At 35.6% G+C, this 26,636-nt stretch overlaps 1 protein-coding gene across 5 annotated transcripts in view; it reads left to right on the plus strand.

Annotated features, from left to right (window-relative positions):
• Positions 1-26,636, plus strand: part of CCDC7 (coiled-coil domain containing 7) — a 383,481-nt gene that overhangs the window by 350,698 nt on the left and 6,147 nt on the right. For all 5 annotated transcript variants that reach the window (XM_077896533.1, XM_077896532.1, XM_077896535.1 and 2 more), the window contains 2 exons: positions 2,257-2,382; positions 4,492-4,584. In XM_077896533.1, the coding sequence (XP_077752659.1) occupies positions 2,257-2,382; positions 4,492-4,584 (219 nt within the window). The remainder of the gene's footprint in view (positions 1-2,256; positions 2,383-4,491; positions 4,585-26,636) is intronic.

A 26,636-nucleotide genomic window follows, 5' to 3' on the forward strand; every position in this document is an offset into this window, starting at 1 on the left:
CATCACTTGACTATTGTCTGTCCTTTTGATTATAAACATTCTGTTGCATATGCAATGGCATTTCATTGTGGTTTTTATTTATATGTCCTTGAAAGATGATTTTGGACACCTTTTCATGTGCTTATTAGCCATTTGTGTATTTCTTTGATGAAATGTCTTTAAAAGTTTTTTGCCCATTTTTTAAGTTCTTAAAACTTTAAGAATTTTTTATATATTCTGGATGCAATTTCCCTATTGTATACATGATTTATAAATATTTTCTTCCAGTCTAGAGGTTGTATTAACTTTCTTAATGGCAGTCAAAAGTTTTGAATTTTGATGAAGCCCAATATATTAATTTTTCTTTTATGGATCATGCTTTTAAACTTGTATCTCAAAAAGTATTGCCTATTTAAGATCTCAAGATTTTCTATTTTTTCTAAGAGTTTTATAGTATTGCTATTACATTTAGGTATGGAATTTATTTTGAGTTAATTTTTGTATATAATGAGAAGTAAAGTTTCAGGTTCATCTTTTTGCAAGTGTCTATCCAATTGTTCCAGAAACATTTGTTTTTTTTTTTTTTTTTTTTTAATTTTTTTTTTTTTTATTATTTATTTATGATAGGCACACAGTGAGAGAGAGAGGCAGAGACACAGGCAGAGGGAGAAGCAGGCTCCATGCACCGGGAGCCCGATGTGGGATTCGATCCTGGGTCTCCAGGATCGCGCCCTGGGCCAAAGGCAGGCGCTAAACCGCTGCGCCACCCAGGGATCCCTTCCAGAAACATTTGTGAAAAGAGAATCCTGTTTCAGTTGAATTGCCTTCGTAACTAGTTGAAAATCAATTAGCTATAATTAGAGTTTACTAATTATAGCTAATAGTCTATTAGCTATAATTAGTCTCAGTTCTGTTCCTTAGACCTATTTGTCTATCACTGTGCTATTACCATACTGTTTTGATAACACTTTATAGTAAAATTTATAATTGGAAAGTGAAATCTCTATAGTGTTATTGAACTTTTACAAATGGTTTTGGCTATTCTAAGTCTTTTGAATTCCGTATAAATTTTAGTTTAAGTTGTTAACTTCTGAAAAAAAAAAAGCCTCCTGAAGAACTGATAGGGATTATATTGAATCTATATATCAATTTGAAAAGAATTGTCATCTTAAAAAATATGAGTGTTCTAAGAGTTCTGGTTCAAGATGGTGACATAAGAGATTCCCAAACTCACATATATCAATTACTAAGTTGTCTACTAAAACTAATACAGTGGCATATGTCAGTCATATTTCAAATAAATAAGTTCTAATGTATGAACATTAAATTTATTTATTTAGATTATCTTTAATTTCCCTCTACAGTATTTTATAACTTTCAGTCAAGTCTTTCCCCTCTGTTAAATTCATTAATATTATATTCTTTTTTGATACTATTGCAAATGAAATTGTTTTCCTAATTTAGTTTTGAAGTTATTCAATGTTCATGTATAGGAATGAAATTGAGTTTTCATTAATATACCCAGCAATACAGTTTTAGGTAGTGGTCTTTTTAAAAAGCTAATTGAAGAAAAGAGTTTTGAAAAGATATGTTACATTTATAGTTTCCCATATGATTACCTTTAAGGTGCTTTTTATTTCTTCACGCAGATTTAAGTTACTCTCTGGTATCATTTTGTACCAGCCTGAAGTATTTTCTTAAGCATTTCTTTTAAGATATTTTTGCTAATATAACAACAAATAGTCTTGGTTGTTTTTTATCAAGGAAGATTTTTGTTTTATCTATTATCTATTATTATTTTTGAAGAATAATTTTTCTGGATATTAAATTCTTGGTTATGAATTTTTGCTTTCAGCACTTTTAAAATATTATCCCACTGCCTTCTGGCCTTCACTGTTGTGACAGAAAGTCAGATGTCAATTTTAATAGCTTTATCAATCTATAATTCACATACTATATAGTTCATTCATTTACAGTGTGTAATTCAATGGCTTTTAGTACATTCACAGAGTTGTGCTTTCATCACCATGTTCGATTTTAAAACATTTTCATTATGTGAAAAAGAAATCTTCACACTCCCAGCCATTATCCACTAATCTAATTTATGTCTCTATAAAATTTACCTATTCTGGACATTTCATAGAAACGGAATTTATAATAGGTGGTCTTTGTGACCTCTTTTACTTAGCTCTTATTTCTAAAACTGTCCTTAATGTACCAAAATTAGTTATAAATGTAATCCAACTTACAGTTAACATACTTTCTAAATATTTCTAGAATTACCTTATGAGTACATCTCACCCCATGTGACTGAACCTCCAAAAGCATATCATAGAACATCTAGGATTGGGTCATCCAATTATAAAGCCATCCATCTTCGTTCACTGAATAAAGAAACTTCAGGTAATGTATAATGTGATTTTTTTTAATTAGTAAAGCTTTAATTATATGGAAACAATCACATCGTACTAGCTATAGTTATATAACCAGTTTAGCAAAACATAGATGAAAGTAAACACTGATTAAACTTATCTAACATATATGCATTCTTAGTGAATGAGTAGTATCCCTGGTATAGCTCTTCTTCCCTGCCACCACTAAATTGGAGCTCCGCATTTTTTCTCAACCTTACTTTCTTTTTTTTATTTTAAGATTTATTTATTTACAAGAAAGAGAAAGAAAGAGAGCACACATGTGAGTAGGCAGAGGGAAGGAATCTCAAGCAGACTCCCTACTGAGCATGGAGCCCCATGCAGGGCTCAATCTCAGGGCCTGAGATGGTGACCTGAACCAAATTCTTAACTGACAGAGCTACCCAGGTGCCCCACTCAACCTTCTATTCTTGCTCACTACTATAGATCCTGCAGGTAGCTGAGATAATCCATTTTATAATCTTCTTTTTTAGATTTATATATTCCCCTTTTGTCCAATCCCAGGTAAGGATCTGCAATACAGAAACTCAACATGAGGTAGATTGGAAGGAAAATAAACATTGTTTTCCCTTTCTCTTCATTACTATCTCCCCAGCTATCTAATCCATTAATATCTAGGAACTAATTTACAGATTCCATTTCTTATCATTGCTCCAGAGGCATTATATAATCATCACCCTAGTATATTTCCTATAGATACTGGGTTTGAAGGTTTTTTTTAATGTAGATTATTTTTCTGTGGTCTATTATATTCTCTAAAGCCCCAAATAAATATATAATTATTATATTTTATCAAGACTTTTGCCAATTTTTCATTCTCTGTGTCTTTATCTCTTAACGTTATATCCGTTGTCTACCTTATACCATTCTGTGGATATGTAATTCAGAGATAAAATAAATTTGACTATTAACTGAAATAAGGCATGATTAAGCAAACAAGTCTTCTGTAGAATTAGAAAAATTAATTATAATATGTTCCTTATGTTCAGATAAGCTACCCTTTTCTTCCTACTAACTGCCAGACAATGAGATCAGTAATCTTACAGTATGTTTTAGTCAAAGTAATTGATTTTAGATTCACCTCCTACTTCATATCGCCTACAAAACTGCTTCCCATTTATTAGTTCCTAGTTTACCTACAGTTTGGGTTTTTTTCTAAGCTAAAGCTTTCTCTTTGATGGAGTGTTAAGTATAAGCAGTAAGAGTGCCTTAAGAAACAAGAAAGAGAAAGAGAATCAGAACTAACAAAAAGCCTGAATAATCTACTACCTAAATTTCTACACCATGATTAAAGAACAATAATAGTGGATCTCTTTTATGGTGAAATAGAAATGATTCTATTATAAATGTTTTTATTTTTCATCAAACCATCAAGCCTTTTAATCTGAAAATAATGACATAAATATTTTTTAAGCAAACTTGCCTTCAGGAAATGGAAGAATTCAAAATGTTTTATCTCTGTAAGAAATATATTGTAGAAACTCATTGTATTAATTTAGTAAATTTTTCCCACTAATTTTCAGAAAACACGATCTAAATGCTCCACATTCTGCTTTTTATTTTAGCATCTTTTTCTTCAATTGAGCATTTTGAAGCTGTTTTCTTTATTACATAGTTTTGTTTTTAACAGTGTTCAAAATATGTATCTTAACAATAGTATTTCTAAACATTTCTACCTCCATTAACACTAGATTGTTCCCTGTAGTTATTTACCAATTTTAAAATAAAGACATCCTGTTTTATATAAAAAAAACTGTATATGAGAAATTATCAATTTCATTGTTTAAGTCTTATTTTATTGTAATACTGAAAAGAAAACTCTTCCTCTGGCATTTTTATATACAGTATTTCTATTATTTCTTTTTCTGGGTTTGAACTCTTACTGCTTTTATTTATAAATATCAAATACCCAGCAAGGAAAAACCAGAAATAAAATATTTACATTAGTAAAGCTGTTTTAAATTATTTTTAATAATTTAAAGAAACTGTTTTTGAAGTGTATTAAGATTATTTTACATTTTTAAAAGTTGAAATCTGATCTTTCTAGGATAATTTAATAATATTATTTTCATTTTTTTAGGGCATCGAAAAGATTCTACCTCAAAAAAACATGTTGACTTTACAAATAATCTGCTTTCTGTGATCTCTACAACTAGAAAACCTATCTACAAAGGTAAAAAATTACTGCTATATAAAGACAAATGAAAAAACTTTATACTATGTTTCCAGTGTCTCTATTTACCAATTACCTGAAACTTATAGGCCCCCTTCACCAGACAATATTATAAGTCAAGTATATTTTTCTAAACCTTTCTTCAAATGTGTGTTTGACACACACATATACACATCTATATATGTGAGTTTGCTGGTTCTGTACATAATGGAATCACTTAGATGGATCCTACTCCTCTCCAATCCAGGTAAACTGGTACTATAGATTTATTTATATCTCACACCTTTAAGTTGCTTCATGATATTCTATAGTGTGAATGTGCTATATTTTATTCAATCATTCCTCTAAATGAATGACATTTAGATTTTTATCAAAGTATTTTTTGCTACTACAGGCAATGGTACAATAAATATCATTGTACCTATATATCTATATTGCAGTGATTTCTATAAAACAGAGCATGTAAACATGTATTACATTAAAGGTATGTATATATTTTTATTTTAATGTATAAATAAAGGTATGTATTTTATTTTAATGTATAAATCCAAATTACTTTTCAAATGATCATAATTAATAATTATGCTAGCAAATTCATGAAGGACTCATTTCCCAGCATTGTAGCCAGCACTAGACTTTTAATAGATTGAAAATGTTAATATTGTTAAGATATCAATACTATGCAAACTGATCTACAGACTCAGTGTAATACATATCAATATCCCAGCAATGTTTTTTAAAGAAACAGGAAAACGTATTCTAAAATCCGTATGGATGGATGCCTGGCTGGCTCAGTGGTTGAGCCTCTGCCTTTAGCTCAGGGTGTGATCCTGGAGTCCCGGGATGGAGTCCCACATCAGTCTCCCCATCAGGTACCTGCTTTTCCCTCTGTCTAGGTCTCTACCTCTCTCTCTGTCTCTAATGAATAAATAAATAAAATCTTTAATAAAATAAAATAAGATTCGTATGGGATCTTAAAGGTCCCTGAATAGTCAAAATAATCTTGAAAAAGAACAACGTTGGAGGATTCACACTTCATTATTTTGAAACTTACTACAAAGCAACAGTAAACAAAACAATGTGGTATTGGCAAAAGAGAGACATACACAGTAAGGAAATAGGTAGGGAACAAAGAAAAAATATCACATATATGGTCAAATGACTTTTGACAAGGATGTTAAGACCACTCAATGGGAAAAGGAGAATGGTACAATATATGGTGCTGGAGAAACCTGATATCCATATGCCAAAGAGTGAAATTAGATCCCTGCCTTATAACTTACCTTACAGCTTAAAATAGATGAAATACCTAAAACTAAGTGCTAAACTATAAAACTCTTATAATAAAGCAAGAAGAAATCTTAAAGACACTGTATTTGACAATAATGTCTTGAGTATGACACCAAAGTAACAGTCAAACAAAAATAGGCATATTTTATCACAATTTTAAAATTATCAAAAGACAAGATTAATAAAGCAAAAGGAAATCCACAAAATGAGAAAAAATTATTTGCAAATCATATATCTGAATAACAGTCAACAACCAGAATATATAGAGAACTCTTAAGATTCAACAATGAAAACAAAAAACTTAAAAAAAAACAGTGAACAAAGGATTTAATGGACATTTCTCCAAAGAGGATATACAGATAGCCAATAGGCACATGAAAATATGGTAAACATCACTATTTATTAAGGAAATGCAAATCAAAACCACAGTGAGATATCACTTCACACCCAGTAGGATGACTATTATGAAGACAAAGAAGGAAAAAAATGAAAAATAAATAAATATTAGGATGAGGAGAAATTTGGACTTTTATGTACTATGGGTAGGCATGGTGCAACTACTATGGAAATCAGTATGGTGATTCCTCAAAATATTAAATAAAGCATTATCAAGTGATTCAGCAATTCCGATCCCAGATATATGCTAAAATAATGAAAGCAGGGATATGAAAAGAGCTTTGTTTATGGCAGCATCATCCACAATAGCCAAAAGAGAGAAGCCATTCAAATGCCCAACCGCGGTGAGTGGACAAAAAAATATGACATATGCTTGTGATGGAATATTATTCATCCTTAAAAAGGAAAGAAAATCTGATACATCATGGTATAGCATAAAACATGGATAATAATGGAAGACATTATGCTAAGTTGAGTAAGCCAATCACAAAAGAACAAACACTGCATGATTGCACTTACATGAAGTATCTTAACATGGTCAAATTCATAGAGACAGTAAGTAGCATGATGGTTGCCAGGAGCTGAGGAGAATGGGAATGGAGAATTTTTTTAATGGGTGCAGTTTCTATTTTGCAAGATGAAAAGGTCTGAAGATCGATAGTGGTGATGGTTGCATAGTGTGAATGTACTTAATGCCATTGAACTATAAACTTAAAAATGGGTTAAATGGTAAATTATATATTATGTATATTTTACCATAATTTTAAAAATAAATTACAAAAAATGCATAGTAAAAATGTTTTATCTTCAATGAGAATTATTTACATTCAATGAGAACTAAGCATATTTTAATATTTGAGCTATTTTAATTTTTACCATGATTCATCTCTTTATATTCCTTGCTTATTTTTCTGTTAGTTGCCTTTGTTATTGTAGAAGTTATTGTAGAAGTTTTTTGTGTAATAGGATTTAAAATTTTCTATCAATTCAAATTTCAGAGAAATTTAAGGAATTCCAGAAGGAATTTTCATATAATCTATACCCAGGTTCATTACTTTTTTATATACTGTCTTTTTGTCTTATCATCTTCCTTATATTCATATATATGTGTGTGTGTCTATCATAAACAGTATTTTTTCTGAACTGTATAAGGGTAATTTGGAAGAAAGTGACCATGTTATCTATGTATTCTGTTATATCTAGGCATAGAATAAACACTAAAAATAAATGAAAAGAAAATAACAATGTGATTATTAGTTAACTCACCACACTCAGGCTAGGGACAAAATACTGCCCACAGAGGGCACAGACAGTCTCCACAGACACCTGGCCTGAACGATAGACAGACAGAACACAACAACAGAGCACATACAGCACACACCAGAGACATCCCCTAAAGTGCTGGGCCCTGGACACTACATCATTTCTTCCTCATAAGACCATTACGTTCAGGAGCAAGAGACATAACTGGCTTTTCTAACACAGAGAAGAATGCTGAGACTTAAACAAAATGCCAAGATGGAGTAATTCATCCCAAACAAAAGAACAAGATAAGGCCATGTCCAGAGTAAGTGAAAAAAATATAAGTAACATACCTGATGGAGAATTTAAAGCAAAAATCATAAGGATGTTCACTGGGCTTGAGGAAAGAATATAAGACTTCAGGGAGGCCCTCACCCCAGAGATAAGAGTTAAAAAAATCAGTCAGAAATGAAAAATGCAAGAACATAGTTTGGAAATAGGCTGGATGCAGTGAACACAAGATTGGAAGAAGCAGTAGGGTGAAAAAGTGACATAAAAGAAAATAATGACACTGAACAAAAAGAGAGAATAATTATGGAACATGAGAACAGACATAGGGAACTCAGTGACTCCATCAAACATAATAACATTCATATTATAGAAATTCCAGAAAAAGAAAAAAAGAGAAGAGGGGGCAGGAAATTTATTTGAGGAAATCATAGCTGAAAACGTCCTTAACCTGAGTAAGGGAAAAGACGTACAGATACATGAGAAACAGAGGACCACCAACAAAATCATTGAAAGCAGGCCAACATCAACACATATTATAATTAAATTTGCAAAAGTATAGTGATAAAAGAAAACATTTTAGGGGTGCCTGGGTGGCTCATTTGGTTAAAGGTCTGCCTTTGGCTTGGGTTGTGATCCCAGGGTCCTGGGATCAAGTCCTGCATTGGGCTCCCTGCTCTGAGGAGAACCTGCTTCTCCCTCTGTCTCTGACTCCCTCTCTCTTTCTGTCTCTCATGAATAAATAAACAAAATCTTAAAAAAAAGAAAACATTTTAAAAGCAGCAATATTAAAGAACACAGTAATATAAATGCAAAAGAAGCTCCATGAGGCTAGCTGGGAATTTTTCTTAAATATTTTATTTATTTATGAGAGACACAGAGAGAGGGAGAGGCAGAGACACAGGCAGAGAGAGAAGCAGGCTCCATGCAGGGAGCTCAGTGTGGGACTTGATCCCGGGACTCCAGAATCATGCACTGGGCCAAAGAGAGGCACTCAACTGCTGAGCCACTGGGCATCCCAAGCTGGAGATTTTTCAGCAGAAACTTCTCAAGACAGAAGGGAGTGAAATGATATATTCAAAGTGCTGAATGGGAAAACTTTTCATCCAAAAATGCTCTATCCAGCAAGGCTATCATTCAGAAAAGAAGTAAAGAATTTCCCACACAAAAACTAAAGTTTGTGACCACGAAACCAGCCATTCAAGAAATACTAAAGGGGACTCTTTTGAGTGGAAAGGAGAGAATACAAATGACAGAGATAGAGAAATGATAGAGAGGCGGGGCAAGATGGCGGAAGAGTAGGGTCCCCAAGTCACCTGTCCTCACCAACTTACCTAGATAACTTTCAAATCATCTTGAAAACCTATGAATTCGACCTGAGATTTAAAGAGAGAACAGCTGGAATGCTACAGTGAGAAGAGTTTGCGCTTCTTTCGAGGTAGGAAGATGGAAAAAAAGAAATAATAAAAAAGCATCCAAGGGGGAGGGGCCCCACGAGGAGCCAGGCAAAGGCCCCCAGTGAGAGCCTCCAGGTCGGAGAAGCCCAGTCCTGGAAAAGCAGGAGCTTTACCAATCTTCCCGGGAAAGGTGCTTGCAGGTAACTAGGGGAGGATCCAGGAAGGGCAGTGGAGCCCCCAGGGTCCCGGGGTCACTACAGAGGAAGTGCGCCCCGGGGGAGAGCGAGCCACACACAGCGGAGTTCCCTAAAGGGCTGCAGCGCGTGCCTCGCAGAGCCCGGGAGCAGCTCAGGTGGCAGCTCCGCATGGAGGGAGCTGTGCCGAGAGAGCGCGATTCCAGCAGCACAGGCCCTGGAGCCCAGGGTGTGGGGAGACACAGCCCAGGATCAGGCAGAGGCCGGGAGGACACAGAACAGTGAGGATGTTCCTGCCTCAGGGTGACCCCAAGCTGTGCAGATTGGCACCCCCCCCACTCCCGGAGCATCCAGGCCCCTGCAGACTGGGAGCTGCGGTAGTTACTGCGGGAGCTGACTCCAGGGCTGGAGAGCTGGCGGCTGCCACTGTTGTTGTTCCTCCAGGTGTCACCTTGTACCTGGGACTGAGCAGGGGCCTCACAGTATAAATAGCTCCCAAGGAGCCAAGCACCTGGCAGGGTGCTGGGCAGCTCCCCCAGGTGCACACACCTGAGAATCGGCACAACCCACCCCTCCCCCAGAAGACCAGCTATGAACAAATCATAGCTGAGAACTTCCCTAACTTGAAAAGGGAAACAGGCATTCAGATCTAGGAGATAGAAAGATTCCCCCTCTAAAATCAATAAAAAACACTCAACACAGGGACGTTTAATAGTGAAACTTGCAAATTCCAAAGATAAAGAAATGATCCTTAAAGTAGCAAGAAACAAGAGATGCCTAAACTTTATGCAGAGAAGCATTAGGTTAATAGCAGACCTCTCCACAGAGACCTGGCAGGCCAGAAAGGGCTGGCGGGATATATAAAGGAACCTAAATGAGAAGAACATGCAGACAAGAATACTTTATCCAGCACAGTTCTCATTCAGAAGGAGAGATAAAGAGCTTCCAAGATGGCAAAAACTGGAAATATGTGACCACCAAACCAGCTCTGCAAGAAATATTAAGGGGGACCCTGTAAAAGAAAGAGGAGTCCAAGGAAAGAATCCACAAAATCAGGGACTGAATAGGTATTATGATGACCTAAATTCATATCTTTTAATAGTAACTCTGAATGTGAATGGGCTTAATGATCCCATCAAAAGGCGCAGGGTTTCAGACTGGATAAAAAAGCAAGACCCATCTATTTGATGTCCACAAGAGACTCATTTTAGACAGAAGGACACCTACAGCCTGAAAATAAAAAGTTGGAGAACCATGTACCATTTAAGTGACCCTCAGAAGAAATGAGGGGTAGCCATCCTCATATGAGATAACGTTTATCCCAACCACTGTGTAGTAAGATATGAAGAGGGACACTATATCATACTTAAAGGGAATATCCAACAAGAAGACCTAACAATCATGAATATTTATGCCCCAAATGCGGGAGCTGCCAAGTATATCAATCAATAAATAACCAAAGTTAAGACATATTTAGATAATAATATACTAATAATGGGAGACTTCAAAACGGCGCTTTCTGCAAATGAAGATTACTAAGCACAACATCTCCAAAGAAACAAGAGCTTTAAATGATACACTAGACCAGATGGATTTCACAGAAAATTACAGAAGTTTACATCCAAACGCAACTGAATACTCATTCTTCTCAAGTGCACATGGAACATTTTCCAGCACAGATCACATACTGGGTCACAAATCAGGTCTTAACCGATATCAAAAGATTGGGATTATCCCCTGCATATTTTCAGACCATAATGCTTTGAAACTAGAATTAAACCACAAGAAGTTTGGAAGGATTTCAAACAAGTGGATATTAAAGAGCATCCTGCTAAAAGATGAAAGGGTCAATCATGAAATTAGAGGAGAATTTAAAAGATTCATGAAAACTAATGAGAATGAAGATACAACCATTCAAAATCTTTGGGATGCAGCAAAAGCAGTCCTGAGGGGAAAGTACATCGCAATACAAGCATCCATCCAAAAACTGGAAAGAACTAAAATACAAAGCTAACCTTGCACCTAAAGGAGCTGGAAAAGGAACAGCAAATAAAACCTTCACCCAGAAGAAGAAGAGAATTAATAAAGATTCAAACAGAACTCAATGAGATAGAGACCAGAAGAACTGTGGAATAGATCAACAAAACCAGGAGTTGGTTCTATGAAATAATTAATAAGCGAGCCTTATTAAAAAGAAGAGAGAAAAGGCTCAAATTATAAAATCATGAATGAGAAAGGAGATATCACCTCCAACATGAAGGAAATACAAACGATTTTAAAAACATATTATGAGCAGCTATATGACAATAAATTAGGCAATTTAGAAAAAAATGGACACATTTTTGGAAAACCACAAACTACCATGACTGGAACAGAAAGAAATAGAAAACCTGAACGGGCCAATAACCACAGGGGAAATTGAAGCAGTCATCAAAAACCTCCCAAAACACAAAAAGTCCAGGGCCAGATGGCTTCCCAGGGGAATTCTATCAATGTTTGAAGAAGAAAAAATACCTATTCTACTAAAGCTGTTCCAAAAGATAGGAAGAGATAGAATACTTCCAAACTTATTCTATCAGGCCAACATCACTTTAATTCTAAAACCAAACACCCCATAGGAAGGATAATTAGAGACCAATATCCCTGATGAACACAGATGCAAAAATTCTCAACAAGATACTACCCAATAGGATTCAACAGTACATTGAGAAGATTATTCACCATGACCAAGTGGGATTTATCCACAGGATGCAAGGCTGGTTCAACTCTCGTAAAGCAATCAACATGATAGATCATATCAACAAGAGAAGAAACAAGAACCATATGATCCTCTCGATAGATGCAGAGAAAGCATTTGACAAAATACAGCATCCATTACTGATCAAAACTCTTCAGAGTGTAGGGATAGAGGGAACATTCCTCAGCATCTTAAAAGTCATCTACGAAAAGCCAACAGCAAATATCATTCTCAATGGGGAGACATTGGGAACCTTTCCGCTAAGATCAGGATCATGAGAGGAATGTCCACTCCCACCACTGCTGTTCAACATAGTACTAGAAGTCCTAGCCTCAGCAATCAGGCAACAAAAAGACATTAAAGGCATTAAAATTGGCAAAGAAGAAGTCAAACTCTCCCTCTTCGCCGATGACAAGACACTGTACATAGAAAACCCAAAAGACTACACACCAAGATTGCTAGAACTCATCAAGCAATTCTGCAGTGTGGCAGGATACAAAATCAATGCCCATAAGTTAGTGGCATTTCTATACACTAACAATGAGACTGAAGAAAGAGAAATTAAGGAGTCAATCCCATTTACAATTGCACCCAAAAGCATAAGATACCTAGGAATGAGCCTAACCAAAGAGGTAAAGAATCTATACCCTAAAAACTACAGAACACTTCTGAAAGAAATTGAGGAAGACACAAAGAGAAGGAAAAATATTCCATGCTCATGGATTGGAAGAATTAATATTGTGAAAATGTCTATGCTACCCAGGGCAATTTACACATTTAATGCAATCCCTATCAAAATACCATGGACTTTCTTCAGAGAGTTGGAACAAATCATCTCATCTTAAGATTTGTGTGGAATCAGAAAAGACCCCAAATAGCCAGGGGAATATTAAGAAAGAAAACCATAGCTGGAGGCATCACAATGCCAGATTTCAGGTTGTACTACAAAGTTATGGTCATCAAGACAGTGCGGTACTGGTCAAAAACAGACACATAGATCAATGGAATAGAATAGAGAATCCAGAAGTGGATCTTCAACTTCATGGTCAACAAATATTCGACAAGGCAGGAAAGACTATCCACTGGAAAAAAGACAGTCTCTTCAATAAATGGTGCTGGGAAAATTGGACAGCCACATGCAGAAGAATGAAACTGGACCATTCCCTTACATCAGACACAAAGATAAACTTAAAATGGATGAAAGATCTAAATGTGAGACAAGATTCCATCAAAATCCTAGAGGAGAACACAGGCAACACCCTTTTTGAACTTGGCCACAGTAACTTCTTGCACAAGATACATCCATGAAGGCAAGAGGAACAAAAGCAAAAATGAACTCTTGGGACTTCATCAAGATAAGAAGCTTTTGCACAGCAAAAGAAACAGTCCACAAAACTCAAAGACAACCTACAGAATGGGAGAAGATATTTGCAAATGACATATCAGATAAAGGGCTAGTATCCAAAATCTATAAAGAACTTATTCAACTCAACAGCAAAGAAACAAACAATCCAATCATGAAATCGGCAGAAGTCATGAACAGAAATCTCACAGAGGAAGACACAGACATGGCCAACAAGCACATGAGAAAATGCTCCGCGTCACTTGCCATCAGGGAAATACAAATCATAACCACAATGAGATACCACCTCACACCAGTGAGAATGGGGAAAATTAACAAGACAGGAAACACCAAATGTTGGAGAGGATGTGGAGAAAGGGGAACCTTCTTGTACTGTTGGTGGGAATGTGAACTGCTATAGCGACTCTGGAAAACTGTGTGGAGGTTCCTCAAAGAGTTAAAAATATATCTGCCCTACGACCCAGCAATTGCACCACTGAGGATTTACCCCAAAGATACAGATGCAGTGAAACACCAGGACACCTGCACCCCAATGTTTATAGCAACAATGTCCACAATAGCCAAACGTGGAAGGAGCCTCAGTGTCCATTGAAAGATGAATGGATAAAGATGTGGCATATGTATACAATGGAATATTACTCAGCCATTAGAAATGACAAATACCCACCATTTGCTTCAACGTGGATGGAACTGGAGGGTATTATGCTGAGTGAAATAAGTCAATCAGAGGAGAAACATTATATGGTCTCATTTATTTGGGGAATATAAAAATTAATGAAAGGGATTAAAGGAGAAAGGAGTAAAAATGAGAGGGAAATATCAATGAGGGTGACAGAACATGCAACTCCTAACCCTGGGAAATGAACAAGGGGTAGTGAAAAGAGAGGGTTGGGGTGACTGGGTGATGGGCACTGAAGGGGGCACTTGGCGGGATGAGCACTGAGTGTTATGCTATGTTTGGCAAATTGAACTGCAATAAAAAAATTGAAAAAAAGAAAGTTTTTGGCATCTATGTATACCAATTCAAAAAAAAAAAAAAGAGACAGAGAAATGATAGAGAAAATCTCCAGAAATAATGACAAAGCAAGTAATAAAATAGCAATAAATACATATCTATCAATAATTACTCTAAGTGTAAATGGACTAAATGCTCCAATAAAAAGACAAAGTGTCATAATGGATAAAAAAGGATCAAGACCCATGTATATTATGCCGACAAGAGACTCATTTTAGGCCTAGAAACACATGCAAATTGAAAATGAAGGGATAGAGAACCATTTATCACACAAATAGATGTTAAAAGAAAGAGTAGCAGTACTTACTTATATTGGACAAAATAAAATTAAAACAAAACTGTAACAAAAACAAAGAAGAACACTACATAATCATAAAGGGAACAATCCAACAAGAAGATATAACAATTGTAAACATGTAGGCACTCAACATGGGAACATTCAAATTTATAAAAGTTAATAACAAAAATAAATGAAACTAATTGATAGTAATACAGTAACAGAAGAGGACTTTAACACTGTACTTACATCAATAGACAGATAATCGAAACAAAAACAGCGAAACAGTGGCTTTGAATGACACACTGGACCCGATGGACTCAACAGATGTATTCAGAACATTTCATCCTAAAACAGCAGAATACATATTCTTTTCAATTGCAAGTGGAACATTCTCCAGAACAGATCACTTATAGGACATAAATCAGGCTCAACAAATAAAAAACATGGAAGTCATACCACATACCTTTTCTGACCACAATGCTATGGAACTTGAAGTCATCCACAAGGGAAAATCTGGAAAAACCACAAATACATGGATGTTAAATAACATGCTACAAAACAATGAATGAGTCTACCAGGAAATCAAAGAAAATTTCAAAAATACATGGAAACAAATGAAAATGAAAACACAACAGTCCAAAACCATTGGGATACAGGCAGTCCTGGAGGGAAGTTTATAGCAATACAAACCTACACTCCAGAAGCAAGAAAAGTCTGAAATACACAAACTAACCTTACACCTAAGGCAACTAGAAAAAGAACAACAAGTGAAGCCTAAAGCCAGCAGAAGGAAGAAAATAGTAAAGATTAGAGCAGAAATAAATGACATAGAAACTTAAAAAACAGTAGAAAGTAGGAGCTGGTTATTTATTTATTTATTTGGGAGTGAGCAAGCAAGCAGGTGTGGGCTGGGGGAGGAGCAAAGGGAGAAAGATAAGCAGACTCCACACTGAGCATGGAGCTAACTTGGAGCTTGATCCCATAACCCTGAGATTATGACCTGAGCTGAAATCAAGAGTCAATTAATCGACTGAGACACCCAAGAGCCCCAAGCAGCTGGTTCTTTGAAAAAGTTAATAAAATTGATAAGCCACTAGCCAGACTTATCAAAAGAAAAAAGATCCAAATGAATTAAATAACAAATGACAGAAAAACAGCCAACACCACCAAAATACAATTATAAGAGAATATAATGAAAAACTGCATGCCAACAAATAAGACAACCTGGAAGAAATAAATTCCTAGAAACATACACAATACCAAAACGTTGCTAGAAAAAAAACAGAATGATATTCAGCAAAGAAATTGAATCAGTAATCCAAAAACTCCGAACAAACAAATATCCAGGGCCAGATGGCTTCACAGGCAAATTCTACCAAACATTTAAAGAAGAATTAATACTTATTCTTCTTCAACTATTCCAAAAAAATAGAAAATGAAGGAAAACTTCCATATTCCTTCTATAAGGCCAGCATTACCCTGATACCAAAGCCAGATAAAGACACCACCAAAAAAAACGAACAACAGGTCAATATCCCCGATAAACATGCATGCAAAAATTCTCAATAAAATACTAGCAAACTGAGTCCAAAAGTACATTTAAAAATATCATTCAGGGGATCCCTGGGTGGCTCAGCAGTTTAGCGCCTGCCTTTGGCCCAGGGCGCGATCCTGGAGTCCCATGTCAGACTCCCAGTATGGAGCCTGCTTCTCCCTCCTCCTGTGTTTCTGCCTCTCTCTCTCTCTCTCTTTTCTCTCTCATAAATAAATAAATCTTTAAAAAATATATATCATTCAAACATGGATGCAAAAATTCTCAATAAAATACTAGCAAACTGAATCCAAAAGTACATTAAAAAATATCATTCAACATGATCAGATTCCTTGGCTACAGGGCTGGTTCAATATTCACAAAACAATAAACTTGATACATCACATTAATAAAAGAAAGGATAAAAACCATATGATCCTTTCAATAGATGCAAAAAAAGCAATTGACAAAACACAACATCTATTCATGATAAAAACTCAAAACAAAGTAGTTTTAGAGGGAACATACTTCCATATAAGAAAGGCCATATATGAAAAACTCAGTCTAATATCAATCACTGTGAATGGAGAAAATACCCAATAGGAGCTTTTCCTACAGTCAGGAACAAGGCAGGGATGTCCACTTTCACCACTTTTATTCAATATAGTACTGGAAGTCTTGGTCTCAGCAATTGGACAACAAAAAGACAACCAAACTGTCAAAGAAGTCAAACTGTCACTATTTGCAGATGACATGAAACTCTATATTAAAAAACCTGAAAGACTCCATCAAAAACCTGCTCAAACTGATAAAGGAATTCAGTAAATTCAGAGGATAAAAAATCAACATACAGAAATCTGTTGCATTTCTATAAACCAATAATGAAGCAGAAAGAGAAATTAAGGAATCCTATTTACAATTGTGCCAAAAACAATAAGATACCTAGGAATAAACATAACCAAAGGAGTGAAAGACCTGTACTCTGAAAACCATAAAACACTGGTGAAAGAAATGGAAGAAAACACAAAGAAATGGAAAGACATCCATGCTAATGGATTAACAGATATTGTTAAAATGTTTATACTACCCAAAGCTATCTACACATTTAATGCAATCCCTATCAAAATACCAACAGTATTTTTCGCAGAGCTAGAACAGTCCTGAAATTTGTATGTAATCAGAAAAGACCCCAAATAGCCAAAGCAAACTTGAAAAAGAAAAGCACAGCTGGAGACATCATAATTCTTGGCCTCAAGTTATATTACAAGGCTGTAGCACTCCAAATAGTATGGCACTGGCACAAAAATAGACACATAGATTAATGGAACAGAATACAAAACCCAGAAGTGGACCCACAACTATATAGTCAATCAATTTTGACAAAGTAGGGAAGAATATCCAATGGGGGAAAAGATAAGTCTCCTCAATAAATGGCGTTGGGAAAACTGGGCAGCAACATGCAAAACGAATGAAGCTGGACCACTTTCTTACACCATAAATAAATTTAAAATGGATGAAAGTCCTAAATGTGAGACCTGAGACCATAAACATCCTAGAAGAGAACACAGGCAGTAACTTTGACATTGGCCACAGCAACTTCCTTTTTAGATATGTCTCCTAAGACAAGGGAAACAAAAGCAAAAAAAAAAAAAAAAAAAACTATTGGTCCTTCAGCAAAATAAAAAGCTTCTATACAGTGAAGGAAACAATCAACAAAATTAAAAGACAACCTATGTAATGGGATGAGATGTTTGCAAATGACACATCTGATAAAGGGTTAGTATCCAATATATATAAAGACTGATACAACTCAATGCCCAAAAAACAAATAACCCAGTTTAAAAATGAGCAAAAGACATGAATAGACATTTTTCCAAAGAAGACACCTGAAAAAAAAGAAGAAGAAGAAGAAAACATCTAGTTGGCCAAGAGATACATGAAAAGATGCTCAACATCACTCATCATCAGGAAATACAAATCAAAACTACAATGGGATACCACCACACATCTGTCAGAATGGCTAAAATGAACAACATAAATAACAACAGGTGTCAGCAAGGATATGGAGAAAGGGGACCCTCTTGCACTGTTGGTGGGAATGTAAAACAGTACAGCTGCTCTGGAAAACAGTAGAGTTTCCTCAAAAACTTAAAAATAAAGCTACCCTATAATCCAGCAATTGCACTACTAGGTATTTATCCAAAGGATACAAAAATACTAAATTGAAGGGATACATGCACCCATATGTTTATAGCAGCATTACTTATAATAACCAGATACGGAAACAGCCCAAGTATCTAATAACTAGTGAATGAATAAAGAAGATGTGATGTGTGTGTGTGTGGATAGATAGATAGATAGATAGATAGATAGATAGATAGATAGATATAGATGTAAATATCTATCTCCCTATATATATATAATGGAATATTAGTCATAAAAAATATTGACATTTGCAATGACATAGAAGGAGCTACAGAGTGTTACTAAGTGAAATAAATCAGAAAAAGACAAATACTATATGTATGGTATTGGAAGTTAACTTAGACTTATTGTGGTGATCATTCTGTAATACTTATAGTAATATCAATGACTATTTTGTACTGAAGCTATTATGTATCAATTTGCCTCCATTAGAAATCTATAATCAAAATTTTAAAAGATAATTAATGTATCCACCTCCTCAAATAGTTAATTATTTTTGTGTGTGTGGTGTGAATGTAAGATTTATTCTCCACAACTTTCAAGTATACCATACTATATTACTAACTATAGTTGCCATGCTGTACATTAGATTCTATGAACTTATTCTTCTTAGAACTGAAATTCTGTACCCTTTGAACCATATTTCATATTTTTTCCTCCTACCAGCCTCTGGCAACCACTATTCTATTCTCTGTTTCTATGATATTGGTTTGTTTGGGTTTTTTTAGATTCCTTATATAAGTGAGATTGTACAGTATATTCTTTCTCCCTCTGGCCTATTTCACTTAGCATAAATTCCTTTAAAGTTATTCATCTTGAAAAAAAATAAAGTTATTCATCTTGTGGCATTAGCAGGATTTACTTCCTTTTATGGCTGAAAATAATATTCGCGTGTGTGTGGATGTGCGCGTGCGCGCGCGTGTATGTGTGTGTATCACATTTTCTTTATCCAAATAACTGTCAAATAACATTTAGGTTATTTCCGTATGTTGGCTCTTGTGAATAAGGCTGCAATGAACATGGGGTTGCAGTTATCTCTTCAAGATACAGATTTAATTTCCTTCAGATATATATATATCCAGTAATAATATTGATGAATCATATGGTAGCTCTATTTTTTCTTTAAAAAAGAAGATTTTATTTATTTATTCATGAGAGACACAGAAACAGAGAGAGAGGCAGAGACACAGGCAGAGGGAGAAGCAGGCTCCACACAGGCAGCCCGACGTGGGACTCGATCCCAGGGCTCCAGGATCACGCCCTGGGCTGAAGGCGGCGCTAAACCGCTGAGCCACCCGGGCTGCCCTCTTTTCTTTTAACTGCCAAATGATTTTCCATAATGGCTATACCGATTTGCATTCCCATCAACAGTGTATAAGTGTTTCCTTTCTCCACAGCTTTGCCAACATTTGTTATCTTTTTGAAAATAACCATCCTAATAAATGTGAGGTGTTATCTCATTGTGCTTTCAATTTGCATTTCTCTGATAATGAGTGATGTTGAACATGTTTCAAATACTGATTGGCCTTACCTATGTCTTCTTTCGAAAAATATCTATGCAGCTTCTTTGCCCATTTTTAATGGAATATTTGCTTTTTGCTGTTGAGTTATAAAAGTTCTTTGTAATTTGGGTATTAACCCCTTATTAGATATATGCCTTGCAAATATTTCCTCCCCTTCAGTAGATTGCCTTTTCAATTGATTGCTTCCTTTACTGTTGAGAAGCTCTGTAGTTGGATGTGGTCTCACTTGTTTATTTTAGCTTTTGTTGTCTACCTATGGTATCTTTTGGAAAAAAATCATTGCAATGACCAATGCCAAGGATCTTTTTAATTTTGTTTCTTCTAGGAATTTTACACTTTAAGGTTTTACTTTTAAGTCTTTGATCCATTTTGAGTTAATGTTTTGTGAGTGGTATAAGACAGGGTTGCAATTTCATTCCCTAGATTAGGATTTCCAGTTTTCCCAGTACCATTTATTGAAGAAATTACCCTTTCTCCATTGTATATTACTGGTGCCCCTGTCAAAAGTTATTCAACTGCATATGTGTTTATGTCCAAGACCTCTATTCTGCTCCACTGGTCTAGATGCCTATTCTTGTGGCAGTACTATGTTCTTTTGATTACTATCGCTTTGTAAATAGATTGAAGACAGGAAATGTGATGTGTCCACTTTGTTGTTCTTAGGATTGTTTTGTCAATTCAGGGTCATCAATATTTACTTATGAATTTTAGGATTTTTTTTCTATTTCTGTTCAAATCAACCTAATTCTTTTTATGTCTTTTATATTTGAGCATTACCATAGTTTATTTAACTAGATCTCTGTTAAATGGGCACTTTGGTTGTTTTCAGTTTTCTCTCTAACAAATAACATTGTAACAAACATTATTTGAATAAAAAGATATTTCATACTCCAGTCTTCATTTCTATCAGCTCAAAATGAGTCTTCTGCCTAAAAAGAATTGCCACTATTTCCTCCTTGATACTAATTTTATGAACTCTTTCTTTTGCAGTATACAAATTGTCTCTTAATACTGATTTTTTAAAGAACCATAGATATATTATATGTATCCCCCCCCCCCCCGCCAAATCCAACATTCCAGTGAATTTGAACTTTTGACATTTGTCTATCAATGCTTGTCAAAATGTGGTCTCAAGACTAGCAGCTGGGGCATCAGCTGGGAATATATTAGAAGTACAGATTATTGGATCCTACCTCCGACCTACAGAATCAGAAGCTTTGGGGTTCAAGTCCAGCTATCTGTTATTTTTTTTAAGATTTATTTATTCATTTATGGTAGACAGACAGACAGAGAGAGAGAGAGAGAGAGAGGCAGAGACACAGGAGGAGGGAGAAGCAGGCTCCATGCCGGGAGCCCGACGCGGGACTCGATCCCGGGACTCCAGGATCGCGCCCTGGGCCAACGGCAGGCGTCAAACTGCTGAGCCACCCAGGGATCCCCTATCTGTTATTTTTAATTTAAATTCAACTAGCCAACACATAGTACATACATAGTTTCAGATGTAGTATTCAGTAATTTATCAGTTGCAAATAATACCCTGTGCTGATCACATCATGTGGTCTCCTTTATCCCCATCACCAAATTACCCCATCCCTTCCCCCTACCTCTCCTCCAGCAACCCTGTTTGTTTCCCAGAGTTAAGAGTTACTCATGGTTTGTCTTCTTCTCTGATTACTTCCCATTCAGTTTTCTCTCCTTTCCCCTATGATCCTCTATGTCGTTTCCTATGTTCCACATATGAGTGAAATCATATAATTGTCTTTCTCTGGTTGACTGATTTAACTCAGCATAATACCCTCCAGCTCCATCCACATCGATGTAAATGGTATTTGTCCTTTCTGATGGTTGAGTAACATCCCATTTTATATATATATACACATATATGTATATACATGTAATATATATACATATATATACATAGATATATGAAGATGTGGTATATATATCATATATAGATATATTAAGATATATATAGATATATAGATATATAGATAGATAGATATATATATCTTCATTCATTCATCTGTCAATGGATATCTCAGCTCTTTCCATAGTTTAGCTATTGTGGACATTGCTGCTGTGAACATTGGGGTGCAGGTGCCCTTTGGATCACTACATCTGTATCTTTGGGGTAAATACCCAGTAGTGCAATTGCTGGATCAAAGGTTAGCTTTATTTTCAACTTCTTGAGGAACCTCCACACTGTTTTCCAGAGTGGCTGTGCAGTTTGCATTCCCACAACAGTGTATGAGTGTTCTCCTTTATCCGAATCCTCGCCAATATTTATTATTTCGTGTCTTATTAATTTTCACCATTCTCACTGGTGTGAGGTGGTATCTCATTGTGGTTTTGATTTGTATTTCCCTGATGGCAAGTGATGCGGAGCATTTTTTCATGTGTCTGTTGGGCATGTGTATGTCTTCTTTGGGGAAATGTCTTTTCTGCCCATTTCATGACCAGACTGTTTGTTTCTTGGGTGTTGAGCTTGATAAGTTCTTTATAGATCTTGGATACCAGCCCATTATTGGTTATATCATTTGAAAATATCTTCTCCCATTCTGTACATTACCTTTAGTTTTGCTGGCTGTTTCCTTTGCTGTGCAGCTTTTTATCTTTTTTTTATTTTTTAAAAATCTTAAGAAGCTTTATCCTGATGAAGTCCCAATAGTTCATTTTTGCTTTTGTTTCCCTTGCCTTTGGGGACATGTCTAGCAAGAAGTTGCTGCAGCCAGGTAAGAGAGGTTTCTACCTGTTTTCCTCTAGGATTTTGATGGATTCTTGTCTCACATTTAGGTATTTCATCCATTTTTTAGTCTATTTTTGTGTATGGTGTAAGAGAATGGTCCAGTCTCATTCTTCTGCACCTAGCTGTCCAATTTTCCCAGCACCATTTATTGAAGAGACTGTCTTCTTTACATTAGATATTCTTTCCTGCTTTGTCAACAATATGCTGACCATATTGCGGAAGGTTCTCTATTCTGTTCCACTGATCTAGGTGTTTGTTTCTGTGGCACTCCCATACTGTCTTGATGATCACAGCTTTGTAATACAGCTTGAAGTCTGGGATTGTGATGCCACCCATTTGGGGGTTTTTGTTGTTGTTGTCGTTGTTGTTGTTTCAATGTTCCTTTTGCTATTCAGAGTCTTTTGCAGTTCCATTCAAATCGTAGGATTATTTGTTCCAACTCTGCGAAAAATGTCGATGGTATTTTGATAAGGATTGCATTAACTGTATAGATTGCTCCAGGTAACATAGACAATTTAACAATACTTCTCTTCCAATCCATGAGCGTAGAACGTTTTTCCATTTGTTTGTGTTTTCCTTGATTCCCTTCAAGGTGTTCTGTAGTTTAAAAACTTAGAGTACAGATCCTTTACCTCTTTGGTTAGGTTTAATCCTATCTTGTAGATTTGGGTGCAATTATAAATGGGATTGATTCCTTAATTTCTCTTTCTTCTGTCTCATCATTAGTGTATAGAAATTCTACTGGTTTCTATGCATTGATTTTATATCCTGCCATGTTGCTGAATTGCTGTATGATTTCTATTGATTTCAGGGTGGAGTCTTTTGGTTTTCCACATAAAGTGGAAATCTTCAAAGAGTGAGAATTTGATTTCTTTGCCAATTTGAATGCCTTTTATTTCTTTTCATTGTCTGAATGCTGAGGTTGGGACTTGTAGTACTGTGTTAAGTAACAGTAGTGAGACTGGTCATCCCTATTTCCTTCCTGTCTTTAGGGGAAAAGCTCTGTCCTTCCCTGTTGAGAATGATATAGGCTGTGGGCTTTTTGTATATGGCTTTTATGATATTGAGATATGTTCCCTCTATCCCTACACTGTGGAGAGTTTTAATCAATAAAATATGTTTTTGTATTTTGTCAAATACTTTCTCTGCATCATTTGAAAGGATCATATAGTTCTTGCCCTTCCTTTTTATTAATGTGATGCATCACACTGATTGATTTGGGAATGTTGAACTAACTAACCTTGCAGCCCGGGAATAAATCCCACTTGTCATGGTGAATGATCCTTTTAATGTACTCTTGGATCCTATTGGCTAGTATCTTGGTGAGAATTTTTTGCATCTGTGTTCATTAGGGATATTGGTCTGTAATTCTTTCTGGTGAGGTCTTTGTTTGGTTTGGAGATCAAAGTAATGTTGGCCTCATTGAGTTTGGAAGTTTTCCTTCCATTTCTGTTTTTTTGAAACAGCTTCAGAAGAATAGGTTTATTTCTTCTTTAAAGGTTTGCTAGAATTCCCCTGGGAAGCGTCTTTCCCTGGACTCTTGTTTCTTGGGAGGTTTTTGATGACTGCTTCAATTTTCTTGCTCCTTATTGGCCTTTTCAGGTTTTCTATTTCTTCCTGTTTCAGTTTGGTAGTTTATAAGTTTCCAGGAATGCATCCATTTCTTCAAAGTTGCCTAATTTATTAGCATTTCATTGCTCATAATGTTTTTTAAATGGTTTGTAATTTCTTGGTATAGGTCATGATCTCTCCTCTTTCATTATTTTATTAATTTGGGTCCTTTTTCTTTTCTTTTTGATAAGCGTAGTTAGGGGTTTATCGATCTTACTAGTTCTTTCAAAGAACCAGTTTCTAGTTTTGTTGGTCTGTTATACTGTTCTTCTAATTTATATTTCATTGATTTCTGCTCTAATCTTTACAATTTCTTTTCTCCTGCTTGGTTTGGGCTTTATTTGTTATTCTTTCCCTAGCTCCTTTAGGTTTAAGGTTAGCTTGCATATTTGAAATTTTTCTAATTTTTTGAGAAAAGCTTATGTTACAGTGTACTTCCCTCTTAGGACCATCTTTGCTGTATCCCAAAGGTTTGGAACAGTTGTTTTTATACTAATTCATTCCCATGAATTTTTAAAATTCTTTAATTTCTTGGTTGACCCATTCATTCTTTAGTAGGATGCTCTGTAAATTCCAAGTGTTTGAGTTCCTTCCAAATTTCCTCTTGTGGTCATTAAGTTTAAAAGCACTGTGGTCTGAAAATATGCAGGGAATAATCCCAATCTTTTGGTGTCAGTTGAGACCTGATTTGTGACCCAGTATGTAGTCTATTCTAGAGAATGTTCCATGTGCACTCGAGAAGAATGTGTATTCTGTTGCTTTAGGATGGAATGCTCTGTATATATCTGTGAAGTCTACCTGGTCCAATGTGTCATTCAAATCCCTTGTTTCCATGTTGATCTTCTGCTTAGATGATATGTCCATTGCTGTAAATGGAGTGTTAAAGTCCTCTACTATTATTGTATTATTATCAATATGTTTAATTTGATTATTAATTGGTTTATATAATTGGCTGTTCCCAAGTTAATAGCATAAATATTTATAATTGTTAGATCCTGTTGGAAAGACCTTTTAATTCTTCATCCCTTACTATAGTCTTTGGATTAAAATCTAATTTGTCTGACATGAGGATTGCTACCTAGCCTTGTTTTGAGGTCTATTAGCATGATAAATCATTCTCCACCCCCTTACTTTCAATCTTGAGATGTCTTTAGGTCTAAAATGAGCCTCTTGTAGACAGCATATGGATGGGTTTGCTTTTTTATCCAATCAGATAACCTGTGCTTTTGACTGGAGCATTTAGCCCATTTACGTTCAGAGTAACTATTGAAAGATATGAATATACTGCCATTGTATTACCTGTAAAGTCTCTGTTTCTTTAAGTTGTTTCTATTTCTTTTCAGTCTGTGTTACTTTTGGGCTCTCTCTTTGCTAACAAGATCCCCCTTAATAGTAGTCACATATTCTTTTAGTTTTTTTCTGTTCTGGAAGCTCTTTATCTCTCTTTCCATTCTGAATGGCAGCCTTGCTGGATAAAGTATTCCTGGCTGCATGTTTTTCTCATTTAGTACCTTGAATATATCATGCCAGCCTTTTCTGGCCTGCCAGGTCTCTACGGAGAGGTCTGTTGCTAGTCTAATGTTCTTACCCCAGTAGGTTAAGAACCTTTTGTTTCAAGCTGCCTTTAGGATTTTCTCTTTATCTCTGAAATTTGAAAGCTTCACTATTATATGTCAGGATGTTGATCTACTTTTACTGATTTTGGTAGGGGTCTTTCAGTGTCTTGGACCTGAATGTCTGTTTCCTTTTTCTAATTAGGGAAGTTCTCAGCTATGATTTGCTCAAATAAATCTTCTGGCTCTCTCTCTCTCTTCTCCCTCAGGGATGCAAATAGTTCTAATATTGTTTCTTTTTTTTTTTTTTTTTTTTTTGCATTGCTGATTTCTTGAAGCCTCCACTCATGGTCCATTAGTTGTTTTTCTCTTTTGCTCAACTTCCTTCCTTTCTATCAACTTGCCTTGTCCAGCTCTGACTTCTTACTTATATCCATATCAGTTAGCTCTGTGGCAGAGAGTATTATCTCTGGTTCTTTCTTTTGCTGTGAATTCCTCCTAGTCATTTTGTCCAGAGAAGAAGGGATGGGGTAAAGAATATAATCTCATAATGTCACAAGGTTGACAAAATAAGATGATCCACTTGGTCTTGAGTGTGTTTTGGTCTCTATGTTAGAAAGCACTTGGGATCCCTGGGTGGCGCAGCGATTTGGCGCCTGCCTTTGGCCCAGGGGGCGATCC

The sequence above is a fragment of the Canis aureus genome, chromosome 5 (assembly GCF_053574225.1).
Source record: "Canis aureus isolate CA01 chromosome 5, VMU_Caureus_v.1.0, whole genome shotgun sequence".
Taxonomy (NCBI): Eukaryota; Metazoa; Chordata; class Mammalia; order Carnivora; family Canidae; genus Canis; species Canis aureus.